We start from the raw sequence: 12,778 nt of genomic DNA, 5'->3' as shown, positions 1-12,778 counted from the left end.
GGCCGGATGAACTGAATTGGTACTAATACGATAGGTTTAGGACTTTTTTGGTACTTTTCCCCTCGAATATATTACACAACTTCTTTGTTTCAATTTAAGGGATATCTCAAGAAAAGCTTTAACTTTTGGCTATATAGACACATTGTTCTCTGGGAAGTTAAAGTTGTTCAAAAGGGGTTAGCAATACACAATAGAAAAGAAAAAAAATATAAGAGAGCACAGAAAAATCATACACGTAGGAGCTCTGTCTCTCGCGACCCTCAGAAAAATTCCAACGCACGTTTAACTCTTTTTTTTTTTTTTTTTTTGGAGCTAAACGCACATTTTACTTAGTACGCATTAGTTAACCATTAGATTGTCCTAGAATTATATAGAGAGTACGCTAAGACATTATTCTTGAGTTTGTCCAATAGAGACGGTGCAACAATATATGAAAGTATGTCTTTGAAGGAGAAAGTTTGGCTAATCAAACTACTAGAGAATCCAACACACGGTCGCGCAAAGTCAGTAAATATGTGTTCATTTTAGTCAGAATGCATTGAAATTCTGAGGAGACCTCTGGGACACCCACTTCTTCAATTTCCAAAGTAATCGAGCATAAAAAATTCAAAGATCCCCTTGGGATGTTCATAGTCCATAGCGTTGCTGTTTGTCGCCCTATCCTATTCCTTGCTGGTTATCATCATTGTCAATCTTCCTGGCGACCCCTTCGCTGTTGGTTGTTGTTTGAGTCGGTAATTCAATTCAGTTAATTTCCTAAGTTTAATTCAAATATTACATTACCTAAATTGTGGTTGTTCGATTCTAACACAATTTGATTCGAGATTGTAGGAAATTTCCTCGTTTGAGTGGTTACAATTGGGGTTCAATCTTTGAGACCTGAGATCAGATTCCCGACTATCTTTGTTTCCTACGTTGGATGTTATGAGTATTTGATTATGTGGGCATGTCATTAATTTTAGAAATATTCCTTTTATGAAAGCTACAAAAAAAAAATTATGATACATCTAAGATAGATTGCATCCACCTACGCTTTCTAAATTGAAATTGCATATTTTAGGAACCATGTAGTAATTTAATAAATTACCTACTTCAGATTAGTATTTAATACAAATTATTTTCTATTTTAAGCTAGGTTCTCGTACACTTTAAGGAGTTTCCTATTTTAGCTTTAAAAGAAAATTACAATTTACATGCATATCTCATATAGGATTAGTTAGATAATACCCATGCCATAATATTCATGCCATCATATCCATGTCATCACATCCATGTCATGTATTACATGTCATTTAGCACCACATGCTTTTTGCTCATGCAAATTAATAATTGCACCTCATGCATTGACTCCTAGATAACGTCACTTAGGTCATGTTTAGGTAACCTAGAATTTAATCTTTCATTTCTTTAAGAAAAGAAAATACAAAATCTCTCACAAAGTCTAAATAGTTGGATTAATCAATTCATGTCATTAGAGTTGCATATAGATCGCATTTAAGTTAATTAACATAGCATACAAGTTATTTGGATTTCATGTTAGTTTATCATCTCATGTTAATTTGGAACTCAAATAGACATAGCATTTAAATTTATTCATGCTTATTTGGAAAAAAAAAACCCAAAAGAATTAATCGCATTAACCTGGATCATGCATACATCACATTATTGAATTGTTTCGAGCATCACGGTCTTTTTTTATCTGCTGCCTAAGCAATTTAATTACTACTTTAATTATTGATTGTTAAATTCTTGTCTGCACCCCAACATGATCACTCATCACAATTAGTGGTTTTAGATTAAAATTGGCCGAGACTACTTGCAAAAGATTCTTGAAATAAAAAAAAAAAAAACAGGTATCGAAAGAGTATGAGACTTTCTATGATTTATGTGATTCGTAGAAATAAAATATTCTCACACATTTTACATGAATTTTTAATCAACTCATAGTATATTAGTGGTAACTCCTAGTTGAATTAATTTGCTTGTTAAATTGATTACATGAAAACTCTAAAGTTGTGAATGATATGGGTTTGGGGGACTCCACGCTAAATGTTTGCTAAGTAATTTATTATCTTTCCCTTGGTGATTCACTTTTGTGAAATTCATGACAAGTTGGACCTACTTTCATCCGCAACGTAGGACTCCTTTCGCCTAATACTCTCGCGCATGCACCTTAACAAGTCTCTCCTTGACATGTAAGCCTCCTATGTTGGGCCTGCTCTCCTTTAATCACGGTACCCTTACCGCACCAACCATTATCTTTGACTCGATTCTTCACTTTTTCGCAGCCAAGGGGCGCTAATATCATAAGTGCAGGGTTTGACTTCGACCCTCTTGTAGAAGGGCAAAGCAAAAGTTTCGAAGAGAGAGAAGAGTTAAAGATAGGGCCCAAAAAAAAAAAGTTAAGATTACAATCGTCACAATTCAAGTAATTGATATATTTGAATTATGCAATTTTAAGAAATTACCTAAATTTGTATATCGTGACTGACAATGAGGTTCACGGCAACCGGCGAAGGGTGTTCACCGGCAATGGCAAAAGGCAACAAGGACTCGTAGGTGCCTCGAGGGATTACGGGACAGCGTCGTAGAAGCCTAGCAGCTCCTTGGAAGACTCGGTGATGTTGCAATAACCAATGGTGCTGAGCAGCAGCTCGCAAAGACCCTGAAGAACTTGCAGGAAAATGTAAACGCGACAAAGGCGTAAAAGTTGAGCTGCTTCGTCGGATTGCAGGAGTCAATGGGTGAGTGGGGGCGGCTGTAATTGTTGGACTGCGAGCAAGGCTTGACAGCAGGGGAAGCTCTGTTGCTATGGGCGATCCACGCGTTGTAATTCATAGCAGGTTTGTTCGTCGGGAGGTTACTACATGTCATTGTGGTGCTGATTGGTTCGACAGAGGCGGCAACAGCAGCAGCAGGAGACTGGGAACTCTCCAGCATCGTGTGTGGACTGGCAGGACTGTGTTAAAAGGTGATCCATTTTTGGAAAATCCTAGAATAGGGTAGCCTACGCATGCTTAGGAATGAAGTATACTTCATGGAGAAGGAAAAGTGGCAGCAACAGCTGTCCAAGTCAGCAACAAGCAGGAGCTAGGGAACGTTTAGCTGTAACATGCAAAAGAACAGCTTGCAAGCTGAAATTTTAAAAGTTAAATATGTATTGTTTTCTGTCTAAGTTGGTCGAGAAAAAGGCGGTGTTCCTATGCCTATAAGTAGGACTTGTTGGATGTGTACTCTAACTAGCAGAAAAAACTAGAAAGTTTCCTTCCTTTGTAATACGACTATCATAATAGAAGCAGTCCACTCATATACACATTGATTCCTAGCCATATTTCTCACACACACACACTTGCACACATATGCTTCCGCGAAAATTCGACAGTGGTATGAGAGCTAGATGCACCTAGGTTCATAACTGAGCTAGGCGTAGGGGACGGTGAAGCTAGAGCTAGTCATATTTGGATGGTTTTGGGCATTTGTTTTCACCATCCTCAACTAAAAAAGCCTAAGCTTGAGCAAGAGCCGAGAGAGCCAGAGTCAAAGCTAGCAACTACAACTAAGAGCATTTTGATGGCCCATTTCATTAAAGAAAAGACATGCACATTTAAAGGCAAGTGCAAGTGTTCTAACAAAATGATGCAAGAGATGATGGAAGAACTAAACATATCAACATAAAATCTCACTTCATTCGTGAAGTACAAAACAACAGGGAGATCAAGCTAAAAGTATCGTAAAATTGAAGACCAAATTGCAGACATATTCTATGGATCGAGGAAAAGTGTTAAAAGGTGAGCCATTTTTGGAAAATCCTAGAACAGGGTAGCCTATGTATGCTTAGGAATGAAGTATACTTAATGGAGAAGGAAAAGTGGCGGCAACAACTGTCCAAGTTAACGACAAGCAGAAGCCGCAACAAGCAAGAGCTAGGTAACGTCCAGCTATAACATGCGAAAGAAATTTTAAAAGATAATATGTATTGCTTTTTGTCTAAGTCGGTTGAGAATGAGGCGGTGTTCCTACGCCTATAACTAGGACTTATTGGACGTGTACTCTAACTTTAGTAGGAAAAACCATAAAGTTTCCTTCCCTTATAATACCAATTATCATAATAGAAGTCTTTCCTTTTCACCCTGTATTCCTTTACTGTAGCAGTCCACTCATATACATATTGTTGCTAGTTCCTAGCCATATTTCACACACACACACGCTTGCACACATACGCTTCCGCAAAAATCCAACAGACTGCTTGGTTTCGCCTATAAGCTTGCAGATGCGATGATGACTAGACTCGCTTGTCGGTGTTGGACTAGGGGCATGGCTGGTTGTCTTGCTGCAGGGCTGGTGCTGAAGAAAAAGTCAGCGCTGATGCATGGGGGCAAGGAGATCGCTAGACATCGGGCTAAACCCACCGACGCTAGGATGCTTGATGACGTGCCCAAGTTGATGGAGGTAAGAGCTCACTCTTGAGGGTGTTGTTCTCTTTGTGCCTAGGCTCCCTTTTTTGGTTATTCTCTGTGTTAAATTATGTCTTAAGTTTGTGCTGAAACTCATACAATTTTGAGATGTTCAAATTTTAATGTTGTTTTTAATGAATAGTTATCTTGAATTACGGTAAATATATACAAATCCAAGATTCGGCAGAAGAATTCCAATGATGTGATCTTCCATCCAAATTTTACCACGATCAGCAAGAGTTGGACTTTATTTTGTCAAACTGGCCGAATAAAAGGAAGGGAGTACACATATTTTGTAATTAAATATTTGATGAGACTCAACTCTCAATTCATGAGTATCCTACTCTAACTCTCAATTTATTCTCAAATTTTTATCCTACCTATTTACTTAAGGGTAAAAGTCAAACTTTAGACCTAAAATTAAACATCCTTACCTTCAGAGAAAGTGGCCTTCCCCTCCCATATAAGAATGATATAAGAACGATGGCCATTATGGCAATCCGAATTGTTTGGACCAATCTTCTTTAAGTAGGTCAAATTTTGGTGGACTATAAAAGGAGGACATCTTTGATTTTTTGGTTCTTGAGCTGCCGGGTTTTCGTGGAATAAGGCACTGTTTGGTAATCATCCAAACAGTGCCTAATTTTGATTTTTTGTTCCCGGGATCAGTTTGGGAACAAAATCGCATTTGGTAAAAATTTTGTCCCTAGGAACAGATTTGAAGTAGAATCAAGAATAAATAAAAAATTATTATTGTTCCGAGAACAAAAAAGAAAGAATCAAAAAGTGGACAACCGGTTCGATGAGCTCGCCGGAGGCCAGCCCAAATCAAACGGCTTAAAATGTTTAGAATTTGTTCTTGGGAATAGAATAAAAAAGAATCATTTCTTATCAGAATCTACTCCTGAGAACAGAATCGTTACCAAACGCGCTTCAAATGGCCACATAATAGTTTCTCAAGGAGTTGCGCCAAGAGAAGAAAACACAAGGAACCTGCCTTCTTGGGCTTCGGCCATACGAGAACTTTTGCTTAGGACACAATGATTTGTTGAGTTTCCAATCAAATTGAGTTATTTTATTTGTAAACACTTTAGATTTGAATGTAATTTAGATGTGGAAAATATACAAATTTGTAAGTAATTATAACTATGCATTATCTACAACTAACTTTTCTGTATATATAAATATAGACACTTGGTATTAAATCAAAAAAAAAAATCTCCTATATTTTATATTATTTTTTGTTATTTATCTGAAAATTTCTCATTAATTTAAATTGTAAGATCCTAACTAGCTTCCATGTTAATTATACAACACTCTTCAACGTATTGCATGTGTGGGAAAAACGATCCTTCTCCAGGTGGAGGCGTGGGTCTTCTTGATCCGGGGTTCTCTTAGACTGAGCAATCACAATCAAAGATCTCCGCTATAGAAGAAAGCCTACGATTGTCTTGCTGAATTGCTTCTTTTTCTGGTTCTTATACAAAAATTTCTTATTTCTTTTTTTACCTTCCACCGTATAGTTAGCTCCACAATGTTCACCAAATCTCGTAATTTCGGTTACCGAAAGTTCTAATAAAATTGAATATCATACATGTTGATGTCCAATTTACACAACACCTCAACCTAAACTGCCTCATCCAAAGAAATTGCTAATTCTACTTTCTTGAAGTTTCAAGCGACTTGGAAAGTTGAACTCGAGCACATTTTGCATGCTAGATCGCTCATTTAATTGATAACCATGCTCCTTCTCTTATCCATGGCCGCCTTTGCTCGATGTAAAGTAGTGTTTACACATGACTTTTTTGCTAAGTATTTATAATAAAAATTATAGAGAAAATTAGAGACCAATTTGACTGTAACAAAAATGATTTTTGCATCACCTAGGTCTTAGTTTTTATTTGCATCCATTAATTTTTATTTCATATTTTATTTTCCCTTTATAGAAAAATTAATTATATTAATCTTTTAAAAAAAAGAGGTCCCACAGGGGCTGAGCTCTCACGCCCAGCCCTTTCTTCTACTTCTTTTTCGTCCACGCGGGTCCAAGGCCCAACCTTTTGTTCTTCTTTGGCCCGGCCCCCTCCTTCTTTCTTCTTTTTCTTCTTCCTTCCTTCCTTCCTCCTTCCCCCTCCGCCTCTGCAACTCGCGCGGCGACGATGACGCGCTCGAGGACGGCCAGTGACGGATGGGACATCTCGCGGGCGCCATCAATGCCGCCGAGCTAAGGAGCAGAGCAGGGCTATGCCTGCCTCGGAGTGGACGGCCGAGGGCGCGCCGGTTCGGCCGAGAGGAGACCCGGTCGGCGCGCCAAGGACCGGCGAGAACAGCACCATGTCCTCCGCACGATCGTCAAGTTCACCTCCGGCTCCTCCGCTCTCCGTAAGCGCCGATCCGCCCCGTCGGTCCGAGTCTCCGACCTTCGGTGCGTGCTCTCTCGCGAAGGCGGTTCGGATTCGGAGTCTGATTGGTTTACTTGAGTATGTCTCGTGTTCGGATGTTTTATCTGTGTGCTTTGCATCAGTGTAAGCGAGTCATGTCTTGTATTGCCAACTTCAGTCAATGGATGTTTCGTCTTCTCTTTCGATACCACAGGACTGCGAAAGGGCAAGCGAATTTGATTGTTGAAGTATCGAGGAGCCCTTGTGAATTTGGTGTAATTAGTCTTGGAAATGTCGTAGTCGTTACTGCTCTGTTTTTGAATGGTTGGTCTCAATATGAGTGGCTGTCGAGAGGATTGAGGATTTTATGATTTCTAGGGAGGCTGCATTGATGACTTAGCTGCATCATCCGGTATAAATGCATTTGCTGGTATAGTTGTGTTACTTCCATTCTTCTTTTATGATGTGATGTAAATCTGACATTTTGAAAGTCGAGAGTTTTCTAGCTTATAACAAATAGTGTTAGTTTAGCACATGAATCCCTTCTTTCGTAGGTGCGATGTGTTTTACAATAGTGTACTTAGTTGAATTTTGGTCTTGATGAAAGGAGAAAATACAAAAAAAGGAACTTAACAGAGTAACTTGTTGCAATAGGATAGATGCGCCACTTTCATCTTTCTTATTTAGGAAATTAAATGGCATTGGAGATGGATGCACTAGTGCTTTTGGGCATTAAAAAGAACATACTAGTCCGGTCTGGCAAGACACAATCACAATGTTGATTTGGTGTGCATACCTAGAGAATAAGCAAGAAGAAAGTGCTTGAACCAAGAAGAAGATTAATGTTTAGAAAGTGGAGAAAGAAATCTAGGTTGCAGGGTCTCCTTGATGTTAGGTGTCTCCGTCGGGTATCGCGGGGGGAGAGAGACGAGGGAGCGATTCCGGTTGGTGGCTGCAAACCGGGTCGGGTGTGGAGCTCCATTCGGGTAGGGTTTGTGGCTGGTGGCGCATGGGCCGGTTGAACTTGGGCCAGGCATTTTCTTAAGAGTGAGCCTAGTTTTGTTTAAAATGGACTTGGGTCTCTTTTTAGAAAATGGAGAGCCCTAGGCTGAGCCCGTAATTCAAGCCCATCCAGGCCAATAAGTGACGATCCGGGTAGGTCCCGATCCGGGAATCCGACCCAGGTCTTTTAAAATACTATTATTTTAATATAAAAATATTTTAATGATAGTTTTTATTTTTCAAAAAATAGAAAATCCAAAAATAATTTTATATTTTTCCAAAAAAAAAAAAAAAAAAAAAAAAAAAAAAGCCTTTGAGTGGTTTTCCTTTAAAACTTATGAGAATCTTTAAAAGAAAACAAAAGATAAGAAAGTCCAAAAATGGAAATCATAGTTAAATCTTGAAAGCAAATACTGTCTTATTCCAATTATGGCCTCATGGTGAATGAATTTTTATTTCCTTAATCTGATAAGGAATTGAATCCTAGAATTCGTCCATTTCCTTAATCTAGTAAGGAATTGAGTCCTAAAATTCATGATTGACATAAAATGCTGCATAAATGTTTTACTTGACATTTACACAAGATAAGATACCGAAATGGCATTAAGGATTAATTAGTGTAATCAAGTCTTCAATCCTAGTTTCTTTAGTTGTATAGGAGTAAAGTATTCTTCTCAATATTTCACTTAAGTTTTTAATTGACCCACCTCAAATCGATTAGTGATGACTCATATTTGAAATTGGCTTGCATGTTAAAAATTCAAACCATAAGTCATAAACTAATGGGCTTGGGAGAGTCTGTGCTAAACCTAATACTTATCGAGCCATTAGCCTCTGCCTCCGCTTGCGCGTAAAGACGCCATAAGGGAGGTCGCGAGACATGGTAATTCTTAAATTAATTTGCAATATTAATATTTTTATACAAGAATCAAGATTAACTCCTAATCTTTTATGTAGCGACTGATTAAATAGACCGTCAAAATTTAGGAGCCAATAAGAAAATATTTGTTTGAGATTATACAACAGTATATATACCTTTAAAATCAGTATTCTTTTTCCAAAATCATTGTATGGTATAACCTCCATATGTTGCAGTAAAACCTTTCAAATGCTTCGTTGACATTATTGGGAAACTCGTATTGTTGAGTTTCTAATTTCGTTTTTGATTTATCCGTTTTTTCTCATTCAGAATTCTCTAGATAGGAATCGTACTACATTTAGCTCTCTTGTTTTATTTTCTTGGCTAAAATAAAACCAAAGCACATAACTCGCTCAAATTAAACCAATGCATTATGGTGGATATACGAAAGAAAAATCCTTAATCCCAAATGTCAAGCCCTTTAACTTGTAGCAATTTTTTTTGCATTTTGTTAGCACAAGATAAGACACAAGAAGTAATACAAGTGAAACAGCCACGCCTTCTTCAAACCATCGGAAACACACTTGTGACTTCACCATAACCGTCCATATAAATATAACGTGTTCACTCTGAGATTTTTGCGATTTATCTACGTGATTTTCTTTAGCAAAATGATGATGTTGACGAATGCAGTCTTTTCCTTGGACATGGCATCGACGAGTTGAGCCCTATATCTCTTGAAGACCTCATCTATGATCTCTTCACCAAAGTGCTCAATGAGTAAGGGCTCAGCCACGGCTCTCATGCACTTGGCCATATTGTATCCCCCATCCTCCAACACAACATTAGGGTTGAAATTGGTGTCAAGGACACTCCAATTCACTTCGGACACCTCCAAGCAATCAATTGAGAATGACCCTTGCTTTTGGACTTCCCCTCGTACTTCCTTTGGTGAGGGTGTGTACATAGGGACGTTGAAGGAGTCCACTTTCTCTTCTTCTATGAGTCCCTGCTTGAGCGCCATGCACAAAATTTTAGATTTTGCAACCAAAAATAAGAAACAATTGTAAAATCATAAGTTGTTAGTATAATATCTTTGTAATAGTCATAGTTACTTGTTTAGGTAATGGGGAATGTGTCTATTGCATACTGCTCTTATATGCGATTCCTCTCATGTAAGTGTCAATTTCACTTAAATTGGGTCTAAATCATACTAAAGAGGGAATGAGTGTGTAATCCAAACACCTGATAAATTTATCTCTTTATTGTAACTTTCCCGAGTACAAGAAAGCGCATAGATTTGGTATGATTTCCAAATTGCATTATTGCTTTGGTTCAAAGTATTTATGTGAAAATTCTAGCTAGAGTTTCACAAGAAAATCTTTTAGGTCATCTAGCAAAAACATTTGGAACTTTAGAATCAGCAATAATATACCTTATTCCTAGAGCAATAACGAAACTCAACGGGTACTACGGTACAATATTACAGTTTTCCATAGAAGCAATTTAAAAAAATCAACCTTGATTTTATCCTAATGTGCACGCGACCATTCAAGTACTCTGGAGACTATTTTTTTGGTACCTCGGAGACCATCTCATTGAGAGCAATAGCCAAGAGCTCCCAAATGTAGCAACACTCTTTACTTGAAGAATCGTCACTTCTTCGACCCTGGAGGGTCAATAGCATAAGCCCTCCCACCACCAACTCTTGCCCACGACACTCCAAGAACGTTGAGAAGTCCCTCTGGAATTGCTCGTAGTATGCCCTAAGCACACTTGGAGGGCTCGATCTCGACATATATATGTTGCCTTTGTTTCCCTCTAGGCCTCGTGGGACCTGACAACAAAAAAAAAACAGAGTAAGGGAGGGAAGGAGAGAGAGAGAGAGAGAGAGTTTGCTTCCCATCAAGTTAACAAATATAACTGTGGATCAAATCATTACCTGAGACAGCCAATGGAGGCTGTATGAAGAATGAATCAATCGTAGGCTCTCCCGAGGGAACAATCTCCCATAGAACGAACCAGGAACGCCATTGAAGAAGCACGACAATGTTGCCCACGCTCCGTTCTTGCTCTTCATTTGCTCACTCAACTTCTCTTGGAATCTCGGCAAGAAGCTGCTGAAGATGGTGTTGAAGTCGTTCCCCGGGAGATCGTTCAAGAACACTTGGATCTCCGGCAGCTCTTGCTTGGTCGCCTTGCAGAGATTGCTCATGATGTTGATGATCTCGGACACGGCAAAGAGAGTGTTGGGGCCAGAGGAACAGCCCAAGTCTGCAATGGCGAGGCTCGCGGGGAAGGTGGCGGCGGCCGTAGAGAAGAGAGCTGTGACGGCTGCCTCCATTATGGGCTTTGTCGTCAATAGCACCTTCCTCTATCAAAAAAAAAAAAAAAAAGAAAAGAGAAAAAAGCAGAAAGCATTGACTCAATATCAAGAAAAAAGGCTTCTGTCTTCGGTTATATCTATATAGAGAAATAAATCATAAATGGTATTGCTTATATTGACGAATATATCCAATGATGTATTCTTGATTGAATATGCGAGCGGTTCATATATAATGAGCGAGTATTGCAAATTCCATGCATTTTCCATGTTAATCCAATGAGAATATCACAGGATTGTGTTTGTTTAAGATTGCAATGATCATGCAAGATCTAATATTTTGTTATACCCTTTATCGTACGTTCTTTTTAAGAGAAATTTTGTTGATTAATAGTATATATACGAATTGGGGTCACAAATTGAATGCTTAAAAGATAAGTTACATTGTCCTGAAAGGCATGGTAAAATATCGTCTTTTGTATATAGAATTAAAAATCTTGGTAAATAAAAGAACCCTAGTTTGATATTAAATGAAGAAATCAAATTGTGGTACATAATCACAAAGGAGTGTGTAAACAATCTTTTAATGCAAACGAATTGGAGATGATATGTGCCCACAACAGGATAATGAGAGATGCACCTGAAGCAATGAGTTGTTAGCATAACTTGATTCTCCCATTCCTCCATTCATGTGCAAAACTTGCATGACTTCCATCTCTCTCTCTCTCTCTCTCTCTCTCTCTCTCTCTCTCTCTCTCTGTTCTCTTTGTTGGCTTGCATTTGAATTGGTTTGAGGCGCTTCTTATAGACAGTTTTGGGGCACGTTGTCTCGACTTTCCACGTTGAATGTAACTCAAGTCCAATTCGAGTGTGGAACACGCGTGGCCTTGAGTTTGCACGGAGTGGTCCTCATATATTGATTGACATGTATGTAGTTGAACTTAAAGGGAGGTTATTTATCTTCAAGAGTGCAATGAACGAGTGCCACTAGCTGAAAAATTCAAATAATAGAAACAATTATTGATGCATTGAAAACGTGCATTCTATGAGAAAATTATAGCATGCTCTCTTAACGAGTGTTTTAATGGGCAAGAGAAGGATATTCCATACCTCTGGTTGCTGTACAAAATGAAACAAAGTTACCACCAAGATGGTTGGTCTAGTAGTAAAGGGGTCACTTGTCTTCAAGGAGATCATGAGTTTGATTTATGTCGTGAGTGAACTTTTGAATGGCTCGTGTTGCGTTATCTAACTTAGGCATAATTTGTGTAGAGAGACTTTCTAAACTACTAGTGTCTTGATAGGGTTGTTGTGACAAATTCACCAATCTTGAATTTTCATATCATAAGTAATATGAAGTAGTTTTGACTTAAATTGAACATTCCATAAAGAAAGTGTGGCCCTTTCAGTAACCTAGAAGGGAATGCTAGCTTTCATCGCCCTTCCGCTATCCTTTTTCTAATCAGACATATGCTAGCAAAGTTATATTAAGAGCTTTGTTGGAATAATAGTCTTTGAGTTATTGTGAGAAAAACAGTTTGTTGTAAGTCACAAATTTTAAAAGAATGGGCCCTGTGAAAATTTATAATTATTTGTTATTTGATTTTTCTGTAATCTAGAATAAACTATTATTCTAATAATAGATTAAAAACTATCACATAATCATTTCTCTTATAATCACTTTAGGATAATAGTAATGAAGGGAAATTAATTTGCGTTTGAATTTCTTTGTTGACGTAATATTCGTCTTAGATTCATT

At 38.1% G+C, this 12,778-nt stretch overlaps 1 protein-coding gene across 2 annotated transcripts; it reads right to left on the bottom strand.

Annotated features, from left to right (window-relative positions):
* Positions 1-9,178: 9,178 nt before the first annotated feature.
* Positions 9,179-11,779, bottom strand: LOC104414706 (salicylate carboxymethyltransferase-like). Of its 2 annotated transcripts, none has more exons than XM_039303364.1 (4): positions 11,660-11,779; positions 10,639-11,070; positions 10,279-10,533; positions 9,179-9,708 (listed from the first exon to the last, which is right to left on the bottom strand). In XM_039303364.1, the coding sequence occupies exons 1-4, from the start codon at positions 11,732-11,734 to the stop codon at positions 9,346-9,348; spliced, it is 1,125 nt and encodes a 374-aa protein (XP_039159298.1). In that variant the 5' UTR covers positions 11,735-11,779; the 3' UTR covers positions 9,179-9,345. The 2 variants fall into 2 exon arrangements, with proteins under 2 accessions (XP_039159298.1, XP_039159301.1); XM_039303367.1 differs by having other exon boundaries at positions 9,346-9,705.
* Positions 11,780-12,778: the final 999 nt, after the last annotated feature.

This window comes from Eucalyptus grandis, chromosome 1 (genome assembly GCF_016545825.1).
Source record: "Eucalyptus grandis isolate ANBG69807.140 chromosome 1, ASM1654582v1, whole genome shotgun sequence".
Lineage (NCBI taxonomy): Eukaryota > Viridiplantae > Streptophyta > Magnoliopsida > Myrtales > Myrtaceae > Eucalyptus > Eucalyptus grandis.
Note: the sequence above shows the minus strand (reverse complement) of the source record. Positions and strands in the feature narration are given on the sequence as shown.

Coding starts and splice junctions, on each gene's coding strand:
- LOC104414706 (XM_039303364.1), bottom strand. CDS start 11,734: ATGGAAGTCATGCAAGTTTTGCACATGAATGGAGGAATGGGAGAATCA. Junction 11,071..11,659: donor CTAACAACTCATTGCTTCAG/GTGCATCTCTCA, acceptor TTTTTTTGATAG/AGGAAGGTGCTATTGACGAC. Junction 10,534..10,638: donor GCCTCCATTGGCTGTCTCAG/GTAATGATTTGA, acceptor TTTTGTTGTCAG/GTCCCACGAGGCCTAGAGGG.